Here is a 24,073-nt window from a genome sequence, read left to right as displayed (position 1 = left end):
CCATTTATATGCCCTTAAAGTTGGCAAGTCTACTACTGTTGCATGCAGTATGTTGCACGCCCCTAATACTCCAAGTAAAGGGCAGCCAGGGAACAGTTCAGAAGATCCAATTATTTCCAGTGGATCTGGGGTAGACAGGGTAGAAAACTGTCCCACTTGTCAGCTGTTTTGTAATACTACATTCAGCCAGGTCAGAATACATTCACAGTAAGAAACATTCCTTTCCTCTCCAATTTTGCTTACTTCAAACACACCTCAGATCATTGCGTAGAGCATTCTGTATTCAATAAATGGACACTGGGAGCCTGGTGGATTGAGGAAGATGAGTACAAATACTTGAATGCACCTACATGGACCTCAGCACAAAAATTAAGATATTTCAACAATAAACATTGTGGAATGCATGAATACAAACAGTAGTAAAGTTGAGGTGAATACAGGTAGACGATCCTTTATCCATAGTTCCAAAATCCAAAAAGCTCCAAAGTCCATTTTTTTTGTGATGGCTTTTTTCTTATTAACAAGTCGACACCCACTTGATGCGTGTCACTCAGATGCGACATGGGTGGGGGGGTGGTGGCGGCACATGGTCCAGCACCAGCAGGCCTGGATTCTCTCTCAAGGCCTGTTTTTACTTAGTTAGTCTGCTCCTCCAGTAAGATTTTTTAAAATTTCACCAAACAGTCACTTATTCTGAAATTCGAAAAATTCCAAACTCCAAAATAGCTGGTCCCAACAATTTCGGATAAAGGATCGTCTACCTGTATTATAGATTTTAAAAAGTGAATGAGGAAAGGTTGTTTTTCACTTTGGTAGGATAAATAGAAAAACTTTTCTTTTAAAATGGTGTGAAATATTCATGTATAATGGTCAAAGTTTGGGTTCTCCTCAGACAAGCAGCACAAAATTAGAATAGAGGTACAGAAAGCAATTAGGAAGACAAATGGCACGTTAGCCTTTAGTGAAGTATAAGGGGAAGGAGGTCTTGTAATTATACAGGACTTTGATTAGTTCACGCTAGTGTGCAGTTTTAATTATTCATCGAAGGAATGAACTACTTGCTTTGGAGAAGGTTCAGCAAAGGTTTACTGCATTGATTCCTGGATGAGAAGGTTGTTAGATTGTGAGACATTGAGCAGATTAACCCAGTACTCTCTGGAGTTCAGGAAAATGAGAGATGATCTGATTGAAACATGCAGAATTTTGTGGAAACTTGATAGGGTAAACATTGAAAGGTTATTTCATATAATCAGAAAGGCTAGAACTAGAGACTACATTCTCAGAATGAGGGATCACTCATTTAAGAATGAGGTAAGTGGCAAAATTTTCATTCAGAATGTTGTGAATTTTTTACAATCATGTACACTAGAGGGCTGTGGTACATCATCATTAAATATACTTAAGGTCAAAACGTATCGACTTTTGAATTCTGGTGAAATCAAAAGAATAGGAAATCAAGCAGGTGATTCAACTTGGAATCATTTAGGACAGAAGAGAGTCTTTAAATTACTCAATCTACACGAGCCCCACATTCTGGCACTTGGCCCAAGCCTTGAATGTTATGACATTTAAAGAGCTCACCCAAGCCCTTGTTAAAGATTGTGAGGGTTCCCACCTGAACTACCCTCCCAAATAGTGAAATCCAGATTTTCACCAGCCTTCGTGAGAGATCTTTAAACTTCCTTTTTCACCTTAAGATTATACTCCCTTGTTAGTGACCCTTCATCCACCCTGTTCATGCCCCTTAACTTTAGACACCTCAGGTTCGCTCTCAGCCATCTCTGCTCTAAAGAAAGCAACCAAAGCTATCAGCCTCTTCACAGCTAAACTGTTTCATCCCAGGTGACATCCTGTTAATTTCCTCTGCACCTCCTCCAGTGCTCAAGAACCTCACAGTTACACTTTCTGAATTCTGGACATATATCCTCCCTCTCTAAAGAGAGATGTGAATTACCCATTTAACACCCAAGCAAAGCCCTCTTGCTACACACAGATAGACTCCTGGGTTTCAAATGGAACCTACTCTTTACCTGGTTATCTTCTTAGACCATAGCAAATAGGAACAGTAGTAAGCCATTCTGCCCCTCAAGCCTGTTCCACCATTAAATACGATCATGGCTCAGCCAATATTCCTCATATCCACTTTCCTGCCCTTTCCTCATAGCTTTGATTCTCCTACTGATCAAGGATCTATCTTTCTCAGCCTTAAATATACACAAGGATTCTGCCCCCACAGCTGTGACAAAACCTCTCAACCCTCCAAAGAGATTCCTCCTCATCTCAGCCTTAAGTTGGTGCCTCTGGCCCTAAACTCACCCATGAGGGGAAATATCCTCGCAGCATTTGCCCTATCAAAGGCCTTAACATTATATACTCTCATTCTCCTAAACCCGAGTAGAATCCCAACCTGTTTAGCTTTTGCTCATAAGACACATACTTATAGAATACCTTGGGATTCTCTCTGTGCTTACTTGCCAGTGTTTTTCATTCTTCTCTTTTTTTTAGGCCCCTCCCCTGCACATTCTGTACTCCACTTGGGCTGGGTCCACAAGTTTTGTCATTAGTTAGTAAGTTTAAAGATGACACCAAAAGTGGAGGACTAGTGGACAGTGAAGGAGGTTATCTCAGATTACAACAGGATCTGAACCAGATGGGCCAATGGGCTGAGAAGTGGCAGACTGAGTTTAATTCAGGTGCTGCATTTTGGGAAAGCAAATCTTAGCAGGATCTTTACACTTAATGGTAAGATCCTAGGGAGTGTTGCTGAACAAAGAGACCTTGGAGTGCAGGTTCATAGCTCCTTGAAAGTAGAGTCGCAGGTAGATAGGATAGTGAAGGTGGCATCTAATATACTTTCCTTTATTGGTCAGAGTATGGAGTACAGGAGTTGGGAGGTCATATTGCAGCTGTACAGGACATTGGTTAAGCCACTTTAGGAATATTGCATCCAATTCTAGTCTCTTCCCTATCAGAAGAATGCTGTGAAACTTAAAATGGTTCAGAAAAGATTTACAAAGATGTTGCCAGATTGGAGGATTTGAGCTATAGGGAGAGGCTGAATAGGCTAGGACTGTTTTCCCTGGAGCGTCAGAGACTGAGTGGTGACTTTATAGAGGTTTATAAAATCATGAGGGGTATGGATAGGATAAACAGATAGTCTTTTCCCTGGGGTGGGGGCATCCAGAACTAGAGGGCATAGGTTTAGGATGAGAGGGGAAAGATATAAAAGAGACTTAAGGGGCAACATTTTCACAAAGAGGATGGTACGTGCATGGAATGAGCTGCCACAGGAAGTAGTGGAGGCTAGTACAATTGCAGCATTTAAAAGGCATCTGGCTGGTATGGACAAGTTGGACTGAAGGGTTTGTTTCCAAGCTGTACCTCTGATTCTAAGTTGGATCATTCCTTACTTTTGTATGGAATGGCTGAGGATCCTGGGATTGCATTCATTAGAGTTTAGAAGGTTGAGAGGTGATCTAATAGAAACTTACGAGATAATGCATGGCTTAGAAAAAGTGGATGCTGGGAATTTGCTTCCATCAGGCAGGGATATTAGGACCCGTGGGCACAGCCTTAGAATTAGAGGGTATCAATTTAAAATGGAAATGAGGAGACATTTCTTCAGCAAGAGTGTGGTGGGCCTGTGGAATTCACTGCCACGGAGTGCGACAGAGACCAGAATGTTAAATGTCTTCAAGGCAGACAGTGATAAATTCTTAATCTCGCAAGGATTTAAGGGATACGGGGAGAGTGCAGGTAAGTGGCGTTGAAATGTCCAACAGCCATGACTGAATGGCGGAGTGGACTCGATGGGCTGAATGGCCTTACTTCCACGCTTATGTCTATGGTCTTTTGTCAATATGTAACACAAATTTAAAATACCTTCTGCTGTGTCTAGCTGGCACTGCTCACTACCATCTGCTTGCAGCTCCAATCTGAACGGTTCACTGGATGATGGCAACAACGGATCCTTATCGCTCAGCATTTTCAATGCGGTGTCAATACCTTGAGACAAGTCCAGATTACTGATTAAAGAGCTTTCTTCGGGGAGGTTTAAATGATTCTGAGGCAGATACTGACCTACAGAATCTGAGATGTCCATAAAAACATCCACAATATGTTCTGGTTGCTGTGAAGAATAAGAAAACAGGGTATGATTATGACAAATGCTAAGCCATGTATATTAGGAAGCACAAGTATAAACAGCACAGAATAGCGTTGCACTAAGTACATGCACTGTTTCCAAGTTTCACTCCATTATTATCAAAACATCCTAAAACTGCACTATCCTAGAATCCCTACAGTGTAGAAGCAGGTCATTCGGCCCAACAAGTCCACACCAACCCTCCAAAGAGCATCCAACCCAGACCCATTCCCCCTCGTAACCCTGCATTTCCCATGGCTAATGCACCTAGCCTGTTTTTCCCTCGACACGATGGGCAATCTAGCATGGACAATATGTGTAACCTCCTCATCTTTGTACTGAAAAAGAAACCCATGCAGACACAGGAAGAATGTATAAACTCCACAAAGACAGTCACCCGAGGGCGGAATTGAACCTGGGTCCCTGGTGCTGCAAGGCAGCACTGCTAACCACTGAACCTCCGTGCTGCCAGTATACTTTACTCGTTCTCCAAACCTAAAACTTCAAAAACTGCTGCAAGTCAGTAACTTGTTACTTCACTCATGACGGTGTTAATTATAAAAGTTAATTGTTTATTCTCAACTTTTGCCAGCTGTCTACCAGGAAATAAAGATCGCCCAATCAATACAAGCATTAAATAGTCATGTAAAAGTAGTAACTTGTATTCATATCTAGTCTTTCGTAATTTCAGGAAACCTCAAAGCACTTACAGAAAGCAGCGTGCTTTTGTAACTTAGTCACTGCTTTAATGTAGGGCTGCTGCAGCTTAAGCAACTAGGCTGCATTAAGCAAAGTTCCATAAGCTCTACACAGTATTATTAAAACACGATATCTGATCTTTAGTAATTTGCTTGAGGAATTGGCCCAGGATGCTATGGTCCCAGATCTTCTGCAAATACTGGATATCTTTTAGATTCACCTGAGAGGATTATCAGTACCTTTGTATCCTTGGAAGATACAATGTATCAAGTTCAACACTCCACTGGCTTCAGCAAAAGGTTCTGTGCTCCTGATTTGACTCAGATTTCATGTACTGCACAGTGCCACAATTCTCACTTTTGGTACGCTGCCACATTTATGAAGCTAAGGGCATCTGAACATTTCCAATCTATTCAAGGCCAGAAAATAGGATTAATCTAGTTTACTTCTGCATCAATAGGAAATTTCATTGCTTCGTACAATATACCAACCACGGAATTACACAAATCACTAAGGTTTTAAATATCTAAAACAATCCATAAAAAAGTAAAACCGAACCTCCAACATTACATTACTGCTCACAATTCACAAACTAGCCTTGATATCCACCAGTCAGAGCTCCAGAAATTAATAGATAGAAAGTTTATTACTAATTTGATTGTTAACTCTTAACTGCCCTCAGATGGCCTAGCTATTCAGTTACAATCAAGCAAGTAGCTCATTTCAGTCACAGTCAGATCCCAGGAGAGAATAAGAAAATCTGAAATGGCCTTTGGTGTGGCTTCAGCAAGATTAAAAAGTTGCCACTTCACAAGAGGACCTGAATGTCATACAGGTCAAAAGGTTTCAAGTGGTTCAAGAACAATATGAATATTCTTTGGCCAAACAGTGTTGGCTGTGTTTCAGTGGATAGTGCAGTCATGCTGAGTCAGAAGTTGTGGGTTCAAGTCCCACTTCAGTGGGAAAATCTAGGTTCCACTTCAGTGCAGGACTAAAAAAGTGCTGTGCTGACAGAGATGTTGATTTTTTAGAATGAAGTGTTAAACCAAACACTACCTGCCCTCTCAGTAGGATCAAAACTATTTTACAATTATTCTGAAGAGCGGGAGAGATACTGTGGTGTCCTGGCTAATTTTAAAGTACCTTATCAAGAGTACAAGTTCAAATTCCACAATGACAACTAGTCAATTAACATCTGGAATAAAAAGCTACTTTCAGTAACTATGATCTGCCAGATTTAAGAAAAAAAACCCATTTGATTCACTAATACCTTTCAGGACAGGAAATCTGCCATCCTTACCAGTCCAGCCTATGCCTGACACTAGATCAGAGTTTGGTGACTAGTGGTTTCGGTGTGTGATCAGTTCCTGGATTATTGTCTACAGTGGATAAGGTTGAATTAGTCGATAGGATTCACAATGTCTGAAGAATTCAGCTCCAGGGAATCTGCCTCCTGCAATGTGTGGGAAATCAGAGAGACGTCCAGTCTCCATGGGGACTAAGTGTGCAGAAAGTATATTCAGCTGCAGCTCCTGATATTTTGAATGGAGCACCAGGAATGCGGACGGACTCACTGTGGAGCATCCATGAGTCTGAGGATGTCAGAGATAGGACATTTAGCAAGCTGGTCACACAGATAGAAAACGTGATCATTCCCTTCTCAAACAGGAATATCCTAAAATAGGATCTCAGGCAGCAGCCACGTCAGTGGCACCACAACTGCCACTGTTCCACAACAGGGAGGGTGGGATGGTGCTCAAAGCTGAGCACTGTTGCCTCACAGCACCAGGGTCCTAGCTGACATCCTCGGGTGACTGTGTAGAGTTTGCACATTTTTCTTGTGCCTGCGTGTGTTTCCTCTCACAGCCCAAAAATGTACAGGTTAGGTGAACTGGCCATGCTAAGTTGCCCATAGTATCCAGGGATGTGCAGGCTGGAAATGCAGGGTTACAAGGATAGGGTAGGGGTCTGGGTGGGATGCTCTTCAGGAGGGTCAGCGTGGATTCAACGGGCCAAATAACCTACTTCTACATTGTAGGGATTCTATCAAGTGAGGATGAGTAGTAAATGATGATAAGGACCCTACAGTCAGGGATACAGATAGGCATTTCTGTGGCTGCAAGGGAGACTCCAGGATTGAGTTTTGCCTCCCTGGTGCCAGGGTCAAGAATAGCTCAGAGTACAGGATGTTCTGAAGTTGGAGGTTGAGCAGCCAGAGATTGTGGTCCATATTGGTACCAACGATATAAGCAAAAAGGGAAATGAGATCCTAAGGGAGTTCAGGTAGGAAAAGCAGGACTTCGGTGGTTATAATCCCAGGATTATTTGGTGTACCACGTGCAAGTGAGGCGAGGAGATAGGAAGGTAGTACAGACAATTACGTGGCTGAAGAGTTGGAAGGCCTTCAGGTATGTGGATCATTGGGATGTCTTTCTGGGCAGGTGGGAGTTGTACAAGGAGGACGGATTGCTCCAAAACTCTGTCATCAGGATCTTTCCTTGCAATAAGTTCTGTTCAGCTATCAGACCTCTGCTTACTAGCCAATAGTGACTCCTGAACAAGCAATGATTTGATTTTGAAGTTCTCAGCATTGTTTTCAAATCTCTATGACCTCACCTTTCCCTATTCCTGTAATCTCCATCAGCACTATAATTCCGCAGAAATATCTACGCTACTCAGTTCTTCCCTTATATATCCCCAGTTTGAACTGTTCCACAAGCCTTCAGATGACTTGGCTCACAGCTCTGAAATACTCTCCTTACATTTCTCAGCAACACTGTCTGGCTTACCTCCTTTAAAGCACTATTTAAAAACAACCTTTTTGACCAAGCTTTAGGTCTCTGACCTAATATCTCCTTTTCTGAGGATCAGTTGTCGTACTCTGCTTTATAAACTGCCTGTGAAGCACCTTGGAATGTCTTACTTTGTCAAAGGTACAACGTGATCTGAACAAATGGGCAGCACTGTGGCTCAACGGTTAGCACTGCTGACTCAGTACTAGCGACCTGGGTTCGATTCCAGCTTGGCAACTGCAGTTGGAGTTTACCTATTCTTCCCATGTCTGTGTGGGTTTCTGCTAAACTTTTTTTCCCTTACAGTCCAAAGATGTGAAAGTTAGGTGGACTGGTTTGGCTAAATTGTCCGTGGTGTCTTGGGTTGTGCAGGATAAATTGATTAGCCATTGTAAGAATGGGAATTTGGGGATAGGATGGGAGCTGGGTTTGGATTGGATGTTCTTTGGAAGGTTGGTGCAGACTCAAATGGGTCAAATGGCCTCTTTCTGCACTGTGGGAATTCTACAATTAGTAAAATGCAAATTCAGGTGTAGTTTAAACTTTCTCTACACTTGATGGTAAACTGAAAAAGGAAAGTGTGTGCTTATTGGTTGTCTTTTAACAATGGTCTATAATACAGGTGAAAAGGATGGACTTCAATACTAGAGAAATAACAATTTTGTATGGAGATAAAATACCAACTAGTGCCAATTCGGTGCATTTCCGGTCAATAAGCTAAAAAGTAACTCCAAAGCATGCAGAAGCAGCATTCGGTGTTTGGGAGAGAGCAGGGCACTATCTGTGATACATCATTGGATTGATTGCGGAGAATGCAGACTTACATAGGACTTGCACACTTGACGTTAACATACTGTCTGCAACTACAGGACAAAAAATTTCAATGCTGCACTGATATTTACATCATCTGTAAACTTATGGCAGAAATACAAGCTTTGTCAAAAAGAATCGTTCTGCAAAGTTCTGCACTGAATGTTAAGCAAACATTTGCATGAAAATCTTTGACCTGTATTACATGCTGGGCGTTTTCTTCAACACTGGGACATGTGGCTCTGTTTCACAATAGCCACACCTATGGCCCAGAAGTGATTTCTATTCACTAACATTGCTCCAGGACATCAACAGAACATAAAACATTACAGTGCAGTGCAGTATAGGCCCTTCAGCCCTCTCTGGCTCTACAGGAAATACACCGAATTGGCACTGGTTGGTATTTTATCTCCATACAAAATTGTTATTTCTCTAGTATTGAAGTCCATCCTTTTCACCTGTATTATAGACCATTGTTAAAAGACAACCAATAAGCGCACACTTTCCTTTTTCAGTTTACCATCAAGTGTCGAGAAAGTTTAAACTACACCTGAATTTGCATTTTACTAATTGTAGAATTCACAGGTTCTAAAGCTCACCTAACCTACACTATTCTATTCTATTCTCGTCCATATGCCTATCCAATGACCATTTAAAATGCCCTTAAAGTTGGCAAGTCGACTACCGCTGCAGGCAATGTGTTTCATATCCCTATTACTCGGAGTAGAGAAACTATCTCTGACATCTGTCTTATATCTATCACCCCTCAATTTACAGCTACATCCCTCATGCTAGCCATCACCAAGGAAAAAAGCTCTTACTGTCCAACCTAGCAACGCAGGTTCAAAAAACAAACAGGATATGTATGAAAGTTAGAGATTCGTAGCTTATCATAAACTATTATTACCAGATTCCTCTCCAACATGCAACTTAATTCTATTCATTGTATATCCTTTGACAAATGATTGTTATATGTAATGAAAACATTAATTTATTTTGCCATTTTCCTACTCAATTGCACTAAGTTTATAATCATTTAGTAAAGATTTAGCTGCTTCTGATCTCTATTCCTTTCTCATTTCATACTAGCATTAAGCTTGAGAGATCCCATGCAGCACTTTCCCTTCCTACCCACATCGTCAGTATACTCTAGGTCTGTTACCTAATTCTTACACGATTGATAATCCAAAAGCCTTGGCAAATATTCCCAAGGCCAGGCCCAACAGTTTAAACATTTCAGTTCAGTTTTGTAAAAGTCTGGAAATAAACTTGTCTCAGTGAAATTAACCACTGAGCTGTCTAATTGTTTTAAAATACCAGAGAACAAAAATATTGGACAGATAGATAACACTAATATATAAAATAGAACGTTAATAGACGAAGTCTGAGTAAGGGAAAAAGTAAGGTCTAAATCAGCATTAGGTGAATGTGAACGCACAAAGTACAGTAAATAAAATTGGGGAGTTCAAAGCACTGATTATCATATGGAAACATGATGTGATGGCAATAAAGATCTGGCTAAAGGAAAAGCACATGTTAAATATTCCTGAGCACTAAGCATTCAGAAAAAACAGGAAAGGAGGACCGGTGGCAGTATTGGTTGAGGAAATCACTGCAGTGCCAGAGGATGCCCCAGGGGGGTTCAAGGAAGGAATCAATCTGGTTACAGTGAAGGAACAAAAAGAGTGCAATTATATTGCTTGTTCACATTCTCTCGTCCACCAACTAGTCAAAGGATATAGAGGGACAAACATACAAGGAACTTATCAAGACGGCAACATTGTAGAGAAACTACTAAGGATTTTAATTATTCAAATGTAGACTGGAACAGTGATAGCACTAAGGGAAGGGAGGGGCAAACATTCCAAGATTGTGCTCAGAAAGATCTCCTCCAGCAGTATGCACCCTGTCGAACTAAAAAGCATACACTACGGCATCTGTTTCTTGGAAATGATGTGTATGAAATAGGTCAAGTGGAAGAATATTTAGGAAACAGTGGTCACTGTACCTTAAGGTTTAGGAGGATGATAGAAAAGGACAATATGAATAATTAATTTCTGGAGGATTAGCGTCAATGGGGCAACAATGGAACCAGGCCAAACTGGAATAAACAATGACTGACAGGAGAAATAAATCATGAAGAATGGATACTTCAAAGAGGACATGTTTCAAGTACACTTAAGGTTCCCCCTCAAAACAAAACAGAAAGGCAACAAATCCAGAGCACCATGGATGACTGGGGTGACAGAAATTAATCAAACAAGAAATTGTGCTCAACACAGGAATCTGGTAGAAAATAAAACCAATAATGAAAAGGAATACTGAAGATTCAGAGGAGATCACGAAAAGATTGCAGTGGCAAAAAGGAATCATGAGAAAAGATGACAGATAACATAAGGAGGAACCCCAATGAATTCTACAAGCACATCAACAGGAAGGGAGGCAAAAATTAGCCAACTATAGGACAATTAACTTAGCATCTATTTCTGGAGAAACATTAATTGTTAAGGGAGCAACAGCAGAATATTTGGGAAATCATAATCTAGTCAAGCAGAGTTAGCATAGCTCAAAGAAAGGGAAATAGTGTCTGACTAATTTATTAAAGTTTTTTTTTGAAGAAGCCTGAACCAAAGTGGATAGAGGGGAATCGGTAGATAAATTTCATCTGGACTTCCGGAAGGCATTTTGACGTGGTAGTCAGTTCTGCTACATGCAATAGTTCTGTTTTGTGCAATCGTGTGTTCTAAGAAAATCATGCAATAGCTGCACCATTTAAATTAAAGGGGCCAGAATTACATTATAGCCAATAACAGATAAGGAAAGTTCGCATTCTACAAATAACTTTCTAAATTCTTCAATTGCATTAAAGCCAATTTGCATTGAAGAAACGCGTGTTATAGCGGAACCAACTTACCGAAATAAAAGGTTAAGTTATAAGGTAAGAACCCCACACTATTGGTGGCAGTATACTGACATAGATAGAGAATTGGTTAATGAGCAGGAAACAGCAAATGGGAATAAGGGATTATTTTTCAGGTTAGTGACCAGTGACCAGTGATGTTCCACAACATGTATTGATAACTTGGAGGAAGGAAGCCAATACAATGTACTTACAGACTACACAAAAATAGGTAGAAAGGGAAGGTGTGAGGGGGACACAAACAATTTACAGAGAGATACTGAAAGTTGAAGTAAACGGGCAAAATGTTGGTAAATAGTAATGCAGGAAAAAGTGAAGTTCTTCATTTTTGAATGGAGAACAAAAGAACCAAGAATTATTTAAATGGAGAAAAATTGCACAAAAACTAGAATACAACAGCTGTTCCCTACACACCCTATCCATCCCCCTCAACCTTCTCTTCTTTGAAGAAAGCAATTCAAACTTAGTCTTTCCTTGTAGTTCAGTTACTCCAACCCAGGCAACATTCTGGTAAACCTCCTCTGTATTCCCTCTAATGCTATCACATCCTTTTGCAGTGAGGTGACCAGACCTGCGTACATTACTCCAGCATTGACCTAATCAGTGTTCTAGACAACTCTCATATTACCTCTTTGCTCTTGTACTCTGTGCCATGACTGATGAAAGCAAAATGTCCTATATGCCTTCTTAACCTATTCATTGCTGTGTTGGCTTCAGGGACCTAAGACCTCTGTTCCATTGGGCTACCCAGTGTCTTGTCATTCATTAAAACACTCCCTCATTTTGTTTCTTCTTCTGAAGTGCATCACACCATACTATTTTCTAGAGTCGTAGAGATGGACAGCTCGGAAAGACACCGTTCGGTCCAACTCCTCCACGCTGACCAGATATTCTAAATTAATCTAATCCCATTTGCAATCATTTGGCCCACATCCTCTAAATCCTTCCTATTCATATACCCATCCAGATGCCTTTTGAATGCTGTAATTGTATCAGCCTCCACCATGATCTCTGGCAGGTCAATCCATACACATGAAAAAGTTCCCCTTCAAGTCCCTTTTAAATCTTTCCTCTCTCAGATTAAACCTACACCCTCTCATTGTGGGCTCCCCCACCATGGGGAGAAGATCATGGCTATTTACCTCATCCATGCCCCTCATGATTTTATTCACCTCTATAAGGTCACTCTTCAGCCTCTGATCATCCAGAGAGAATAGCCCCAGTCTATTCAGCGCTCCCCATTGCTCAAATCCTGGCAATATCGTTGTCAATCTTTTCTGAACTCTTTAAAGTTTCACAACATCTCTCAGAGAACAGTGAGACCAGAACTGAGCACATTACTTCAATCAAGGTTAAATATTATCTGCCACTGCCCATCTGATCAACTTATTTATATCTTCCAGTAACCTAAAGCCATCGTCTTCATTACTGACACCAACATTGATAGAGTAGTTGTCTGTAAGCATGGTTAACATTTCCCCCATATTTTTCATCTATATCATTTTTTATGTATATAACAAACAGTAAGGGTCCCAGTACTAATCCCTGAGGTACACCACTGGCTGGCTTCCAGTCACACAGGCAGCCTTCTACCACTACTTTGTGTGCTCTATTACTAAGCCAGTTTCTGACCGATTTCATAGTGTTTCCCGGAATTCCTCACGCTTTAAACTTTTCAGTCAGTCTCCTATATGGTACCTTGTCAAAAGCTTGGCTAAAATCCATATAAACTACATTAACCTCCCTTGTGCACAAACCTGATCCACCTTGAGTAAGGCAGATTGGAGACCAAGAAATGGTTTCACATATGGAGGCAAGAGGCATAATTGGGACATTAAATGAATACTTTAAATCTGTCTTTACCAAGGAGCAGCTGCTACCCAGGCAATAGTGACAGAGAAGGAAGTATCCAAACACATTGAAGTGAGAGTGGAGGTTGGAGGGGCATTAGCCATCATCTTTGAATCTTTCCTAGACTCCGGGAAGGCACCAAAGGATCAAGAATTGCAGACTTTACACCCCTGTCCAATAAAGTCTAAGGATGAATCCAGCAATAACAATTTAACTTCAGTGGTCCAATTATTCAGGATAGAATTGATAGTTACATGATAAAAGGTGGCTGTTTAGAAAGAGCCAGCATAGATTTCTAAAAGAGAGATTGTGTTTGATTAACTGGCTGGACTTTTTTTTGATGTGGAGACAAAGAATTGAAGTGGATATGTTGATGTGGTTTATTTGGATTTTCAAAAGGCATTTGATATAGTGTCACACACAACAGACTTGTGAGAAAAGCTGTAGATCATGGAATGAAAGGGATAATGGTATCTCAGATTTCCACCATCAGCAATATTCTGCTTCTGTGCTCCAGGAATGAGTCTAATTATAAAGCATTATAAAGACCACATCTTTCATTTTTATTTTGGACTGTGGATCAAAATAGGGAATAGATTACTTAAACTAAAGACTGTGCAAGGAATTGCTGCACTTTTCAAAATAATTTAATGAAACTCATTGCGAGCTGCGTTTTGACTGTTGCTTTGTTCAAGTGACGAGGGATAATGTTAAGACACCAACAGCTCCATGAGTGCGTGCAGAGCAAGCTTTGCCCAAGATGGGTTGCTGATTTGTTTATGCAATCAGGACCAAGGTGGAGGAGGTCAGGAGTTATTAGCATGACAACTCTGATTGGTACCTTGGTAGGTGGCAAGTATGTACAAACAAGACAGGTGCTAAGGGACCTCCAGATTAGAAGGGAAAGGGTCTCTTTGTTGTTTAAAAAAACATACTAAAATCTGGAAGCTCTAGGGTGGAGTTTAGAAATAGCAGGGTTCGGTTGCAGCTGTATAGGGTGCTGGCGAGGCCACACCTGGAGTAGTGTGTGGGGTTTTGGTCTCCTTGCTTGAGAAAGGACATACTGGCACTGAAGGGGATGCAGCAGAGGAGGTTCACTTAGTTGATTCTGAAATTGAGACGGGTGGCTTATGAGGAGACTTGATTAGCCTGTGCCTGTGCATAGGAATTTAAAAGAATGGAGTGGGATGGAGGGTTTTGTGGAAACAAAATTATGGACAGCGAGCCTTTTTTCTCAGATGTTGATGGCTAGCACGAGGGGACATAGCTTTAAACGGAGGTGTGATAGATATAGGACAGATGTCAGAAGTAGTTACTTTACTCAGAGTAGCAGCAGCATGGAATGCACTACATCATAGAAGACTCGCCAGCATAAAGGGCATTTAAATGGTCATTGGATGGAAATGGAAGTGAAAATGGTTTCAGATTGGTTCTATAGGTCAATGCAACATTGCTCTGTAATGTTCTATGTTCTGTGAAGAGAATAGATAAGACAGAAGCAGGAAGGTTGTTTCTGCTGGTGGGTGAAACTAACACTAGGGGGCAGAGCCTCAAAATAAGAGGGAGTAGACTTAGAACTAAGTTGAGGAGGATTCAAGGGTTGTGAATCTGTGGGATTCCTTGCCCAGTGAAGCAGGTGAGGTTACATCATTGAATGCTTTTAAAGGCAAAGATAGATTTCTGAACATTAAAGTAAGTAAAGGTTATAGTGTGTTGTAAGTGGAGCCGAGTCCACGAAATGCCCAGCCATGATCTTACCGGATGGTGCAGCAGGCTCGATGGACTGGATGGCCTATTCCTGCTCCTACTTCTTGCATTCTCATCCTCTTATATCTAGCTGTTCTCTTCCATCATTTGCTGTTACCACTAATCAGTGATTATGAAACTTAATCAGTTTCAATTGCCCTGGGTCTACAGTAAAGAACTTGAAAAGCAGAAGGTGATCAGGTCTGAAGATCTTGATAATGAAAGGGATACCTCAACGAATCCGGTGCTCTGGAGTGATTGAACTATGTATGCTGTGAGTGGAGAGAAACGAGTGTGTGCCTGTGCCTATCGACGTGTCTAACGGCTTTAAGAGGGGGTAAGAGTTTTAGCTGGTAGGGTTTTGTGTTACTAATAGTTTTGTTTGCCTGTTGTTAGAATTGATTTCTTTACAACCAGTGGTAGTTTCTTATTAAATAGAGAAACCTGGTCAGTGTTTTCTGCAAACCCAAGTTCAACTGAGGGGTAAACTTGGGACTTTGAATAATCTGATCAAGTCTTTAGACTTTTGTGATGACCCTGGGAGCAATGGTGTTCAAGTTTAGAAATGTATTGTGACAAGATTAAAAGGTTAATTTTTGATTATGAAACAAAAGGAAGAACTCAAATGTTTCAACTTATGACAAATAGCAAAAACTTCAGATTAATTGGTATATCCACAAACAAACACTCAAGCATCATTATGTGAATGGAAAATTGTTAGCATTCCAAGAGGAATTTGAGTTACTTCAGCACAAGTAGCCATTTCAGCAGCAGCATAATTATGAAGGGAAATGAATAGCAACTGAAAGGTGACACACTAAAGGCAAAGGGAACTGTTATGGAAACAGAAATGAGTGAGCAGCTTCAACACAAGGGTTAGGTAGCTGCATGTTGAGTGGCCTCTTTCTATGCTGTTAATTCCTATAATTCAATTTCTCATGGACATGCTTACGATAAGTCTACGGTTACATTACTTGTGAAGGGGAAGGCAGGTGGCAGTGATGTATATTCCTACTGAAAGAATTTGGAACAGGCTTGTTACAGATTTTCCTAGAATGTGCTGTTTCTTAAATGACTCCTCAAAACTTCTCTTTTGAAAATCAATACAGATAAGTCAATACCAGGAGTGCAAGATAAATAGAAACTTAAACACACTGGCTTTTTCACTGCAATTACAGTTAATGCCAATTATTATTGTTAATGCATCAAGTTATCCTGTTGAGAATCACCGTCACCAACACCACTCAAACAACAAACTTGAAACTTTAGACTGTGATCTTTCAATTCCTGAATAGAAATGAAACAAGTGGTTAGTTAATGCTTTTCAATGGCAGAGATTGACCAAAACACAAACCTACATTCAACATTTCATCCAAGAGACAACACATCTGCCTAACAATGCTGTGCTGAAGTGTCACTACAAAGTGTACATAATTTGTAGGGGAGCTTGATCCCATGATTGTTGATACATGTGGCATCTGGTAAAATTACACAGACTTAAAATTCCAATAATGTTTAGCACACAGAAGCATTTGAGAAACTAATCCAGTTCAGAGCAAATTCTGCCTCTTGGCATTGGGACACATCTAAGCTAAATGCATCACAACAAAATCCCAACCTTTAGTTAATTATGTTTGTGTTTTAATCCATTCACACGTAGAGTCATAGACATGTACAGCATGGAAACAGACCCTCCGGTCCAACTCATCCATGCCAACCAGATATCCCAACCCAACGTAGTCCCACCTGTCAGCAACTGGTCCATACCCATCCAGATGCCTTTTAAATGCTGCAATTGTACTAGCCTCCACCACTTCTCGCAGCTCATTCCATGCACATTCCACCCTCTGCATGAAAACATAGCCCCTTAGGTCTCTTTTACATATTTCTCCTCTCACCCTAAACCTATGCCCTCTAGTTCTGGACTCCCACACCCCAGGGAAATGACTTTGTCTATTTACCCAATGCCCCTCATGATTTTATAAACCTCTATAAATGTCACCCCTCAGTTTCCGACACTCTAGGGAAAACAGTCCTTGCCTAGTCAATCTCACCTTGCAGCTCAGATCCTCCAATCCTGGCAACATCCTTGTAAGTCTTTTCTGAACCCTTTCAAGTTTCACAACATCTTTCCAATAGGAAGGAGACCAGAATTTCACGCAATATTCCTAAAGTGGCCTAACCAATGTCCTGTACAGCCGCAACATGACCTCAACTCCTGTACTCAATACACTGGCGAATAAAAGAAAGCATACCAAATGCCTTCTTCACAACCCTATCTACCTGCGACTCTACTTTCAAGGAGCTATGAATCTGCACGCCAAGGTCTTTGTTCAGCAACACTTCCGAGGACCTTACCATTTACTGCAGAAGCCCTGCTAAGATACGCTTTCCCAAAATGCAGCACCTCATTTATCTAAATTAAACTCCATCTACCATTTCTCAGCCCATTGGTCCATCTGGGATAGGTGGGAAGGGTGGAGTGGATAGATGGGAAGCCCTCAATGTGGACTTCACCAGTTTCCTCATTTCCCCTCCCCCGACCTTACCCCAGTTCCAAACTTCCAGCTCAGCACCATTCTCATGACCTGTCCCACCTGTCAATCTTCCTTCCCACCTATCCGCTCCACCATCTCACCTTTACCCCTTCCTCCATCCACCTACTGCACTCTCAACTACTTTCGTCCCAGCCCCACCCCCTCCCAGTTATCCCTCCACCCCAGAGGATTCCAGCCTCATTCTTGACGAAAGGCGCCTGCCCAAAACGTTGATTTTCCTGCTCCTCAGATGTTGCCTGACCTGCTGTGCTTTTCCAGCACCACGCTAATCTCGACTCTAACCTCCAACATCTGTAGTCCTCACTTTCGCCTAGCATTTTATACAGTTCCAGCACATCTTTCCTGCTCCTGCAATATAAAAGCAAGTATCCCAAATGCCTTAACCATTTTTTCTACATGCCCTGTTACCTTCAGGGATTCCTGAATATGCACATGATGGTCCGCGGATCTTAATGCTTTCTAGGGTCTTCTACATGTCGTGATCCCAAGCCTTGTTAGTCCACCTTAATTTGTATTACCTCATACTTCCATTCATCATCGTTCCGCCCATTTGATCAGTAATATTGATGTCCTCCAGCAGGTTACAGCTCTCTTCCTCACCATTTACCACCCTACCAATTTTCATGTCACCCACGAACTTCTCAAATCACACTGTTTACACTCAAGTCTAAACCGAAGTATACCCAACAGCATGGGCCCCTATCACTCGAGCCTGCAGAACTCCACTGGAAACAGACTTCCAGTCACATATCTTTCTATCACCACCCCCTGCTAAATGTCCCAGCCAAATCTGGTTTCAAAATGTCACTGTGTCTTGGATCCTATGGGATCTTATTTTCTTGAGCATTCTGTCACAAGAGACATACTGAAAGCTTTGCTGCAGGTCTTGGAGACATGATTAAATGCATTACCGCCATCAATACATTTGATTACTTCAAAAAATTTAATTAAATTCAAACACTATTTTCCGTTAACAAATCCATGCTATCCCCAATTAATCCATATCTCTTAAAGTGCTGACATTTTCTAGCCCTCAATTCTTGAAAACTACTTTCCTAACACAGACATTAGACTGAGCCTGCCTGCGATTTCCTCATCTATCCTTTCCTCCCTTTTTGAAAATTAATGCGAGGTCATGAGTTGTCCTTTAGTCCTCTGATGTCTTACCCGTGGAGAAAGGGATTTGAAAATTACTTCCAGGGTTTCTGATATGCCTCCCTCAGCAGCCTGGAATAAATCTCATCCAGGCTAGTGGATTTATCCACTTTTAACACTGTTAAACCTTGTAGCTCCTCCTTTCTGTGTTACTCTCCAGTAATATTTGATACATTGATGTCTATAATTGCACAATGCTTTTCTACTGCAAAAACTGAAAGTATTCTTTGAGAACTTTGCCCGTGTCTTGGTCCCTAATGGACTCTACACGTTCTCTAATTATTCTTTTGCTCTTCATGTATTTACAGAAACAAATTTAGGTTTTTCCTTTTCTTTCCACTGCCAGTATTTCCTTTGTTTTCTTAAGTTCATTTTAATGACCTCCCTGCACTTATTACATCCCTAATGCTACGCATGTATTGCATCTTTAGTATCTGCCATAAAGCCATAAGATACATATTATGCCTTGTCTTTCTATGTACCAGTGTCTTCCCAAGCCTTTTCCAAGTTTTAGCTTCCCAAACTACAAGCAAGGAGCTAAAATTGCCTAAATGTACAGATTACACCAAATGAAATCCTTAACAGGCACCTTTCAGCCTCTGCAGGCTACTACTCTGTCAAAAATATAGCCTTATTTTACTTAGTTATACAGTTTGTAGAGATCTATATAATACCATTTATGACCTCAAAACTGCCCAAAGCAATGAATTACTTCTGAATTTAGTCACTGTAATGTTGGAAATGCAGGTCAGTAAATACTCAAATTCCACATAAAATCAATTTGCAGCAGATGAAAACTATTTTGTTATCTCAAGGAGTGCTAACCACTGGCCTGTGTGGTATAGCTGGCATAGCAATGTTCATTTAACCTTCTCTTTTGTTTGTCAAAAATCCTGGAATTCACCCCCAACACTGCAGGCACACCGATAACAAATGATCTGTACAAGTTCAAGAAGTCAAATCAACATCACCTTTTAAAGCACAACTCAGGATGGCCAATAAATGCCGGCCCAGTCAATGAAAACATCCTGTGAATGAACAGAGAAAACAAAAAGGGAACTGTACCATGTGGGGGATAAAATTATACTGATATTGCTAGCGCTTGACAACATGGCAGTAGCCACAACCTTTCGTCTGGTATTTCACAGAGAAAACTTTAGTATGATGGATTTGCTGCCAGGATTTCGGGCTGGATGCAATGCTTTAACTCACTGCAGGACGTCTGATAAAAACTGAAAGAATTGCAGATGTAAATCAGAAACAATTTGATATTTGATGTTAGAGGAAAAGCAGCATGAAGTCTATGCCCAGTAAATGGGAAAGGCAAGCAGGTACCAAAAGAGAGAAGTACTGGATCTGACAGCAACAACACAAAAAACAAATCTGAATTCAGCAATTTCTGCTAGCTGCATTACTAAATGAAATGTGCAAATTTCTAAACCATCAAAAGACAGATGATTGAGCTTGCGTGCTTTCAAAAGTGAAGTTATTTGTCTTTTTCTTAAATGGAACTTAAATTAGGAGAAAGGCTCTGATAATCTTACTCTCGTGTTGATACACTGCCTGAAATTTTCAGAAACACAAGTTGCACCCAGTATTTATTACAACAGGTGCACACCCAAAACTCTATATAATCACTGGAAGAAACAGAATTACCATTTCACATTGATAATCTTTCAATTCTGATGAAAAGTCATAAACTAGAAACGTTAACTTTTTTTTCTCTCTACAAATGCTGCCTGACCTGTGATTATTTCTAGCATTTTCTGTTTTTATTTCAAGTTTCCAACATTGTTGATATTCTTATTTTCAGTTTAATCATTATCTGCATAGGTTTGAAAATTGTGCCTCCTGGATTTTGAAATAACTGTTAGAAAGCTGAAGCAATCAGTGCCAACTAACTTCCATAGTTCTAACAAAATATACAAACTGAGCCCATACTTTTGGGAGAGGATAATGCCTTCAAAAAAAATTTTAATAAAAAATACATTAAAAGTACACAGATGTGCTATTAAACTTGAAAGTTTTCTTTAAACTCTTAACCTGGGCTATGGAAGGACAAGTTTTAAAAAAAGGACCAAGTGAGTCAACTGGTTCACTTCATCAAGCAGTGTTGATAGCAAAACGTTTACAACAGAATTCCTGATACAAATAACTGCATGCACAGTTTCATTCTAAATGGTAGGAAAGCCACTTAAAATTGTAACATAGAAAGAGTGCCCAGTAAATCCTGAAGATAATGGAGAATGTGAAACAGAAAGCTAAACTCTCGTTAGGACATGAAAAAGCAAATAGGCATTAATAGAACATAGAACATTACAGCGCAGTACAGGCCTTTCAGCCCTCAATGCTGTGCCGACTTGTGAAACCAATCAGAAGCCCATCTATCCTACACTATTCCATTTTCATGCTCATGCCTACCTAATGACCATTTAAATGCCCTTAAAGTTGGCGAGTCTACTACTGTTGCAGGCAGTGCTTTCCACACCCCATTACTCTGAGTAAAGAAACTACCTCTGACATCTGTCCTTACATCTATCACCCCTCAATTTAAAGCTGTCCTCCCCCCCCCATGCTAGCCATCTCCATCCGAGGAAAAAGGCTTTCACTGTCCATCCTATCTAACCCTCGATTATCTTACATGTCTCAGTTAAGTCACCTCTCAACCTCTTCTCTCTAACGAAAACAGCCTTCAGTACCTCAGCCTGCCCTCCATACCAGGCAACACCCTAGTACATCTTCTTCGAACCCTTTACAAAGCTTTCACGTTTTCACATCCTTCCTACAATGCAGTGACCAGAAATGTACATAATACTCCCAAGTGCGGCCACACCAAAGTTTTGTACAGTTGAAGCATAATGAAATAAAATTGTTGATTAAAAAGGCATCTGTTAACTGATTCAGTGATTACTATATTCTAAGTTGGTAAGTCAGACAGCTAGATTCAGGTAAAGAACACTTTTTAAGCACGGAGGAATCGTAAGCTGCTGTGTGAAAACTTTAATGTAAATGTTTCCATTGGATCAGACACTCCCAACCTGCACTATAGAAGAGCAGTGAACAAATTTATAAAGTACAAAACCTTGATCCAGAAATTAAAGGAGAACATTTCGAAATAGAAAGTGTACAGTTTTCATTTTTTAGCCTGTTCCTCAGTCTCAGCAAGACCGACCTTAATGAATTGCTGATGCTTACAGCATACCAAAAACACTAAAGAAGGCTATCAAAAAACTGCAATTCCTCTGAATTGACAACAACTAATCACAATTGCAAGTTCTGTTCACAGAAGTTCGATTCATCAGATGCTTAGTTTATATTCTTTACAATAATTTTGGTCAGCCTGTACAACCCTCATTTCAAAGTAATGAAAAAATACTTATCTTTTAGCATTATACAGATGGACAAAGGTTTTTTGAAAAGAAAACTATCCAGTCATGTAACTTTGTTCAACCTCTGTTGCATTTATGAATCCATCCTTCTGTACTCAAACTTCTGATTATATAACGGAATCTTCTATTTCAGGTGGATTACAGAATCATAGAATGTAAACAGGCCCATCAACCCAACTTACCCACACCGTCCAGCTTTTACTATTTAAAAACTAGTCCCATATGCCTACCATTGGTCCATATCCCTCCATATGCACTCTACCTGTTTATGTGTTTCTTTCATGGTGAAATTGTACTCACTTTGACCACAACCTTGTCAAGGTGATGGTATCAAAATAGACAATAGGTGCAGGAATAGGCCATTCAGCCCTTCGAGCCTGCACCACTACTTAATATGATCATGGCTGATCATTCTCAATCAGTATACTGTTCCTGCCTTATCTCCATAACCTTTGATTCCACTATCTTTGAGAGCTCTATCCAACTCTTTCTTAAATGAATCCAGAAACTGGGCCTCCACTGCCCTCTGGGGCAGAGCATTCCACACAGCCAACACTCTCTGGGTGAAGAAGTTTCTCCACATCTCTGTCCTAAATGGTCTACCCCGTATTTTTAAGCTGTGTCCTCTGGTCCAGCACTCACCCATCAGCGGAAACATGTTTCCTGCCTCCAGAGTGTCCAATCCTTTAATAATCTTATATGTCTCAATCAGATCCCCTCTCAGTCTTCTAAACTCAAGGGTATACAAGCCCAGTCGCTCCAGTCTTTCAGCGTAAGGTAGTCCCGCCATTCCAGGAATTGACCTCGTAAACCTACGCTGCACTCCCTCAATAGCCAGAATAGGACAGTGAGGAAGACCTTACAGACACAGGACAATATGATGAGGTTGCATTTAGCACGACATGAATCCAATATAAAGACCAAGTCCATCTTCATGTGTAGAACTTGGCTATCAGTTTCTGATCGGCGATTCTGCATTGTTGTGTATTGCAAAGGCTGCTTTGCCTGAAGATCGAAGGCTGAAGTGTTTCCCAACTGGAAGAAATATTCCTGTCTGGCGACTTTTTTCAGTAAATTCATCCATTGTCGTAGTGACTCACAGTCTCATCAAATAACAGTTCCTCAGGGCATTCTTGCCTGCAGCGTATGAGGTAGACAACACTGGCCAAGTCACATGAGTATCTGCCATGTACATGGGAGATGTTCTCAGATGTGATTGTAATATCAATGTCAAAAAATCTGACATATCTTGCAGAGGCTGCCATGGAAGGGTTGTGTGGTGTGGTGGTCGATGCTATCCTGAAGACTGGGCAGTTTGCTGCAAACGATGGCCCGTTAAAAGTTGGCAGTTGTTTGAAGGTGAGAAGTGGAGGCATAGGGATGATCTTAGCGAGATGGTCATCATCAACGATACACTGAAGGCTGCTAAGAACATGGCGTAGTTTCTCCAATCCAGGGAAGTATTGGATGACAAAGTATACTTTATCAGTTGTGTCTTGCGTCTGTCTTCTGAGGAGATTGTTGTGGTTTTTCATTGTGAAACATCAGAACTGGCAATGAGTTAAACATTGTGTCCCGTTCTTATGAGCTTCTTCCAGCATCTTTCAGTGTCTGTTGCATTCCTCCTCATCTGAGCAGATCCTATGTATACACAGGGCTTGTCTGTAGGTAACGGCTTCTTTAACATGTTTAGGGTGGAATCTAGAGAGGTGCAGCATTGTGAGGTTATCTATGGGCTTGCAATAGAGTGAGGCACAGTATTATGCTTTTGTGACTGTGGATTCTTACAAAGTGCAGACAATCGATGCCGAGAAATTGTTTACAGGTAAGGCTGATAGGTCCTCAGGTAAATCAGCACTTTGGAATGGGAAGCAAATTACAAACAGTGAAAGAGGCAGAAGAATGTGCACTTGTTCTCCCCAGCAGAAGCTGGCTGTTTGCTGCAGTAAAAAAAACTCAGTGTAAACTTGCAACAAATCTTCCTATTGTTGTTGTAAGCTACATCTTTT

At 40.8% G+C, this 24,073-nt stretch overlaps 1 protein-coding gene across 3 annotated transcripts in view; it reads right to left on the bottom strand.

Moving 5' to 3' along the window:
* The window catches only part of LOC140462824 (death-inducer obliterator 1-like), a 176,588-nt gene that overhangs the window by 94,195 nt on the left and 58,320 nt on the right, over positions 1-24,073 (bottom strand). For all 3 annotated transcript variants that reach the window (XM_072556167.1, XM_072556168.1, XM_072556165.1), the window contains one exon: positions 3,883-4,129. In XM_072556167.1, coding sequence (XP_072412268.1) covers positions 3,883-4,102 — 220 coding nt within the window. In that variant the 5' untranslated portion in view covers positions 4,103-4,129. The remainder of the gene's footprint in view (positions 1-3,882; positions 4,130-24,073) is intronic.

Source organism: Chiloscyllium punctatum, chromosome 37 (genome assembly GCF_047496795.1).
Source record: "Chiloscyllium punctatum isolate Juve2018m chromosome 37, sChiPun1.3, whole genome shotgun sequence".
Lineage (NCBI taxonomy): Eukaryota > Metazoa > Chordata > Chondrichthyes > Orectolobiformes > Hemiscylliidae > Chiloscyllium > Chiloscyllium punctatum.
The sequence above is the reverse complement of the archived record's forward strand: the minus strand, read 5'-3'. Positions and strand labels throughout refer to the sequence as shown.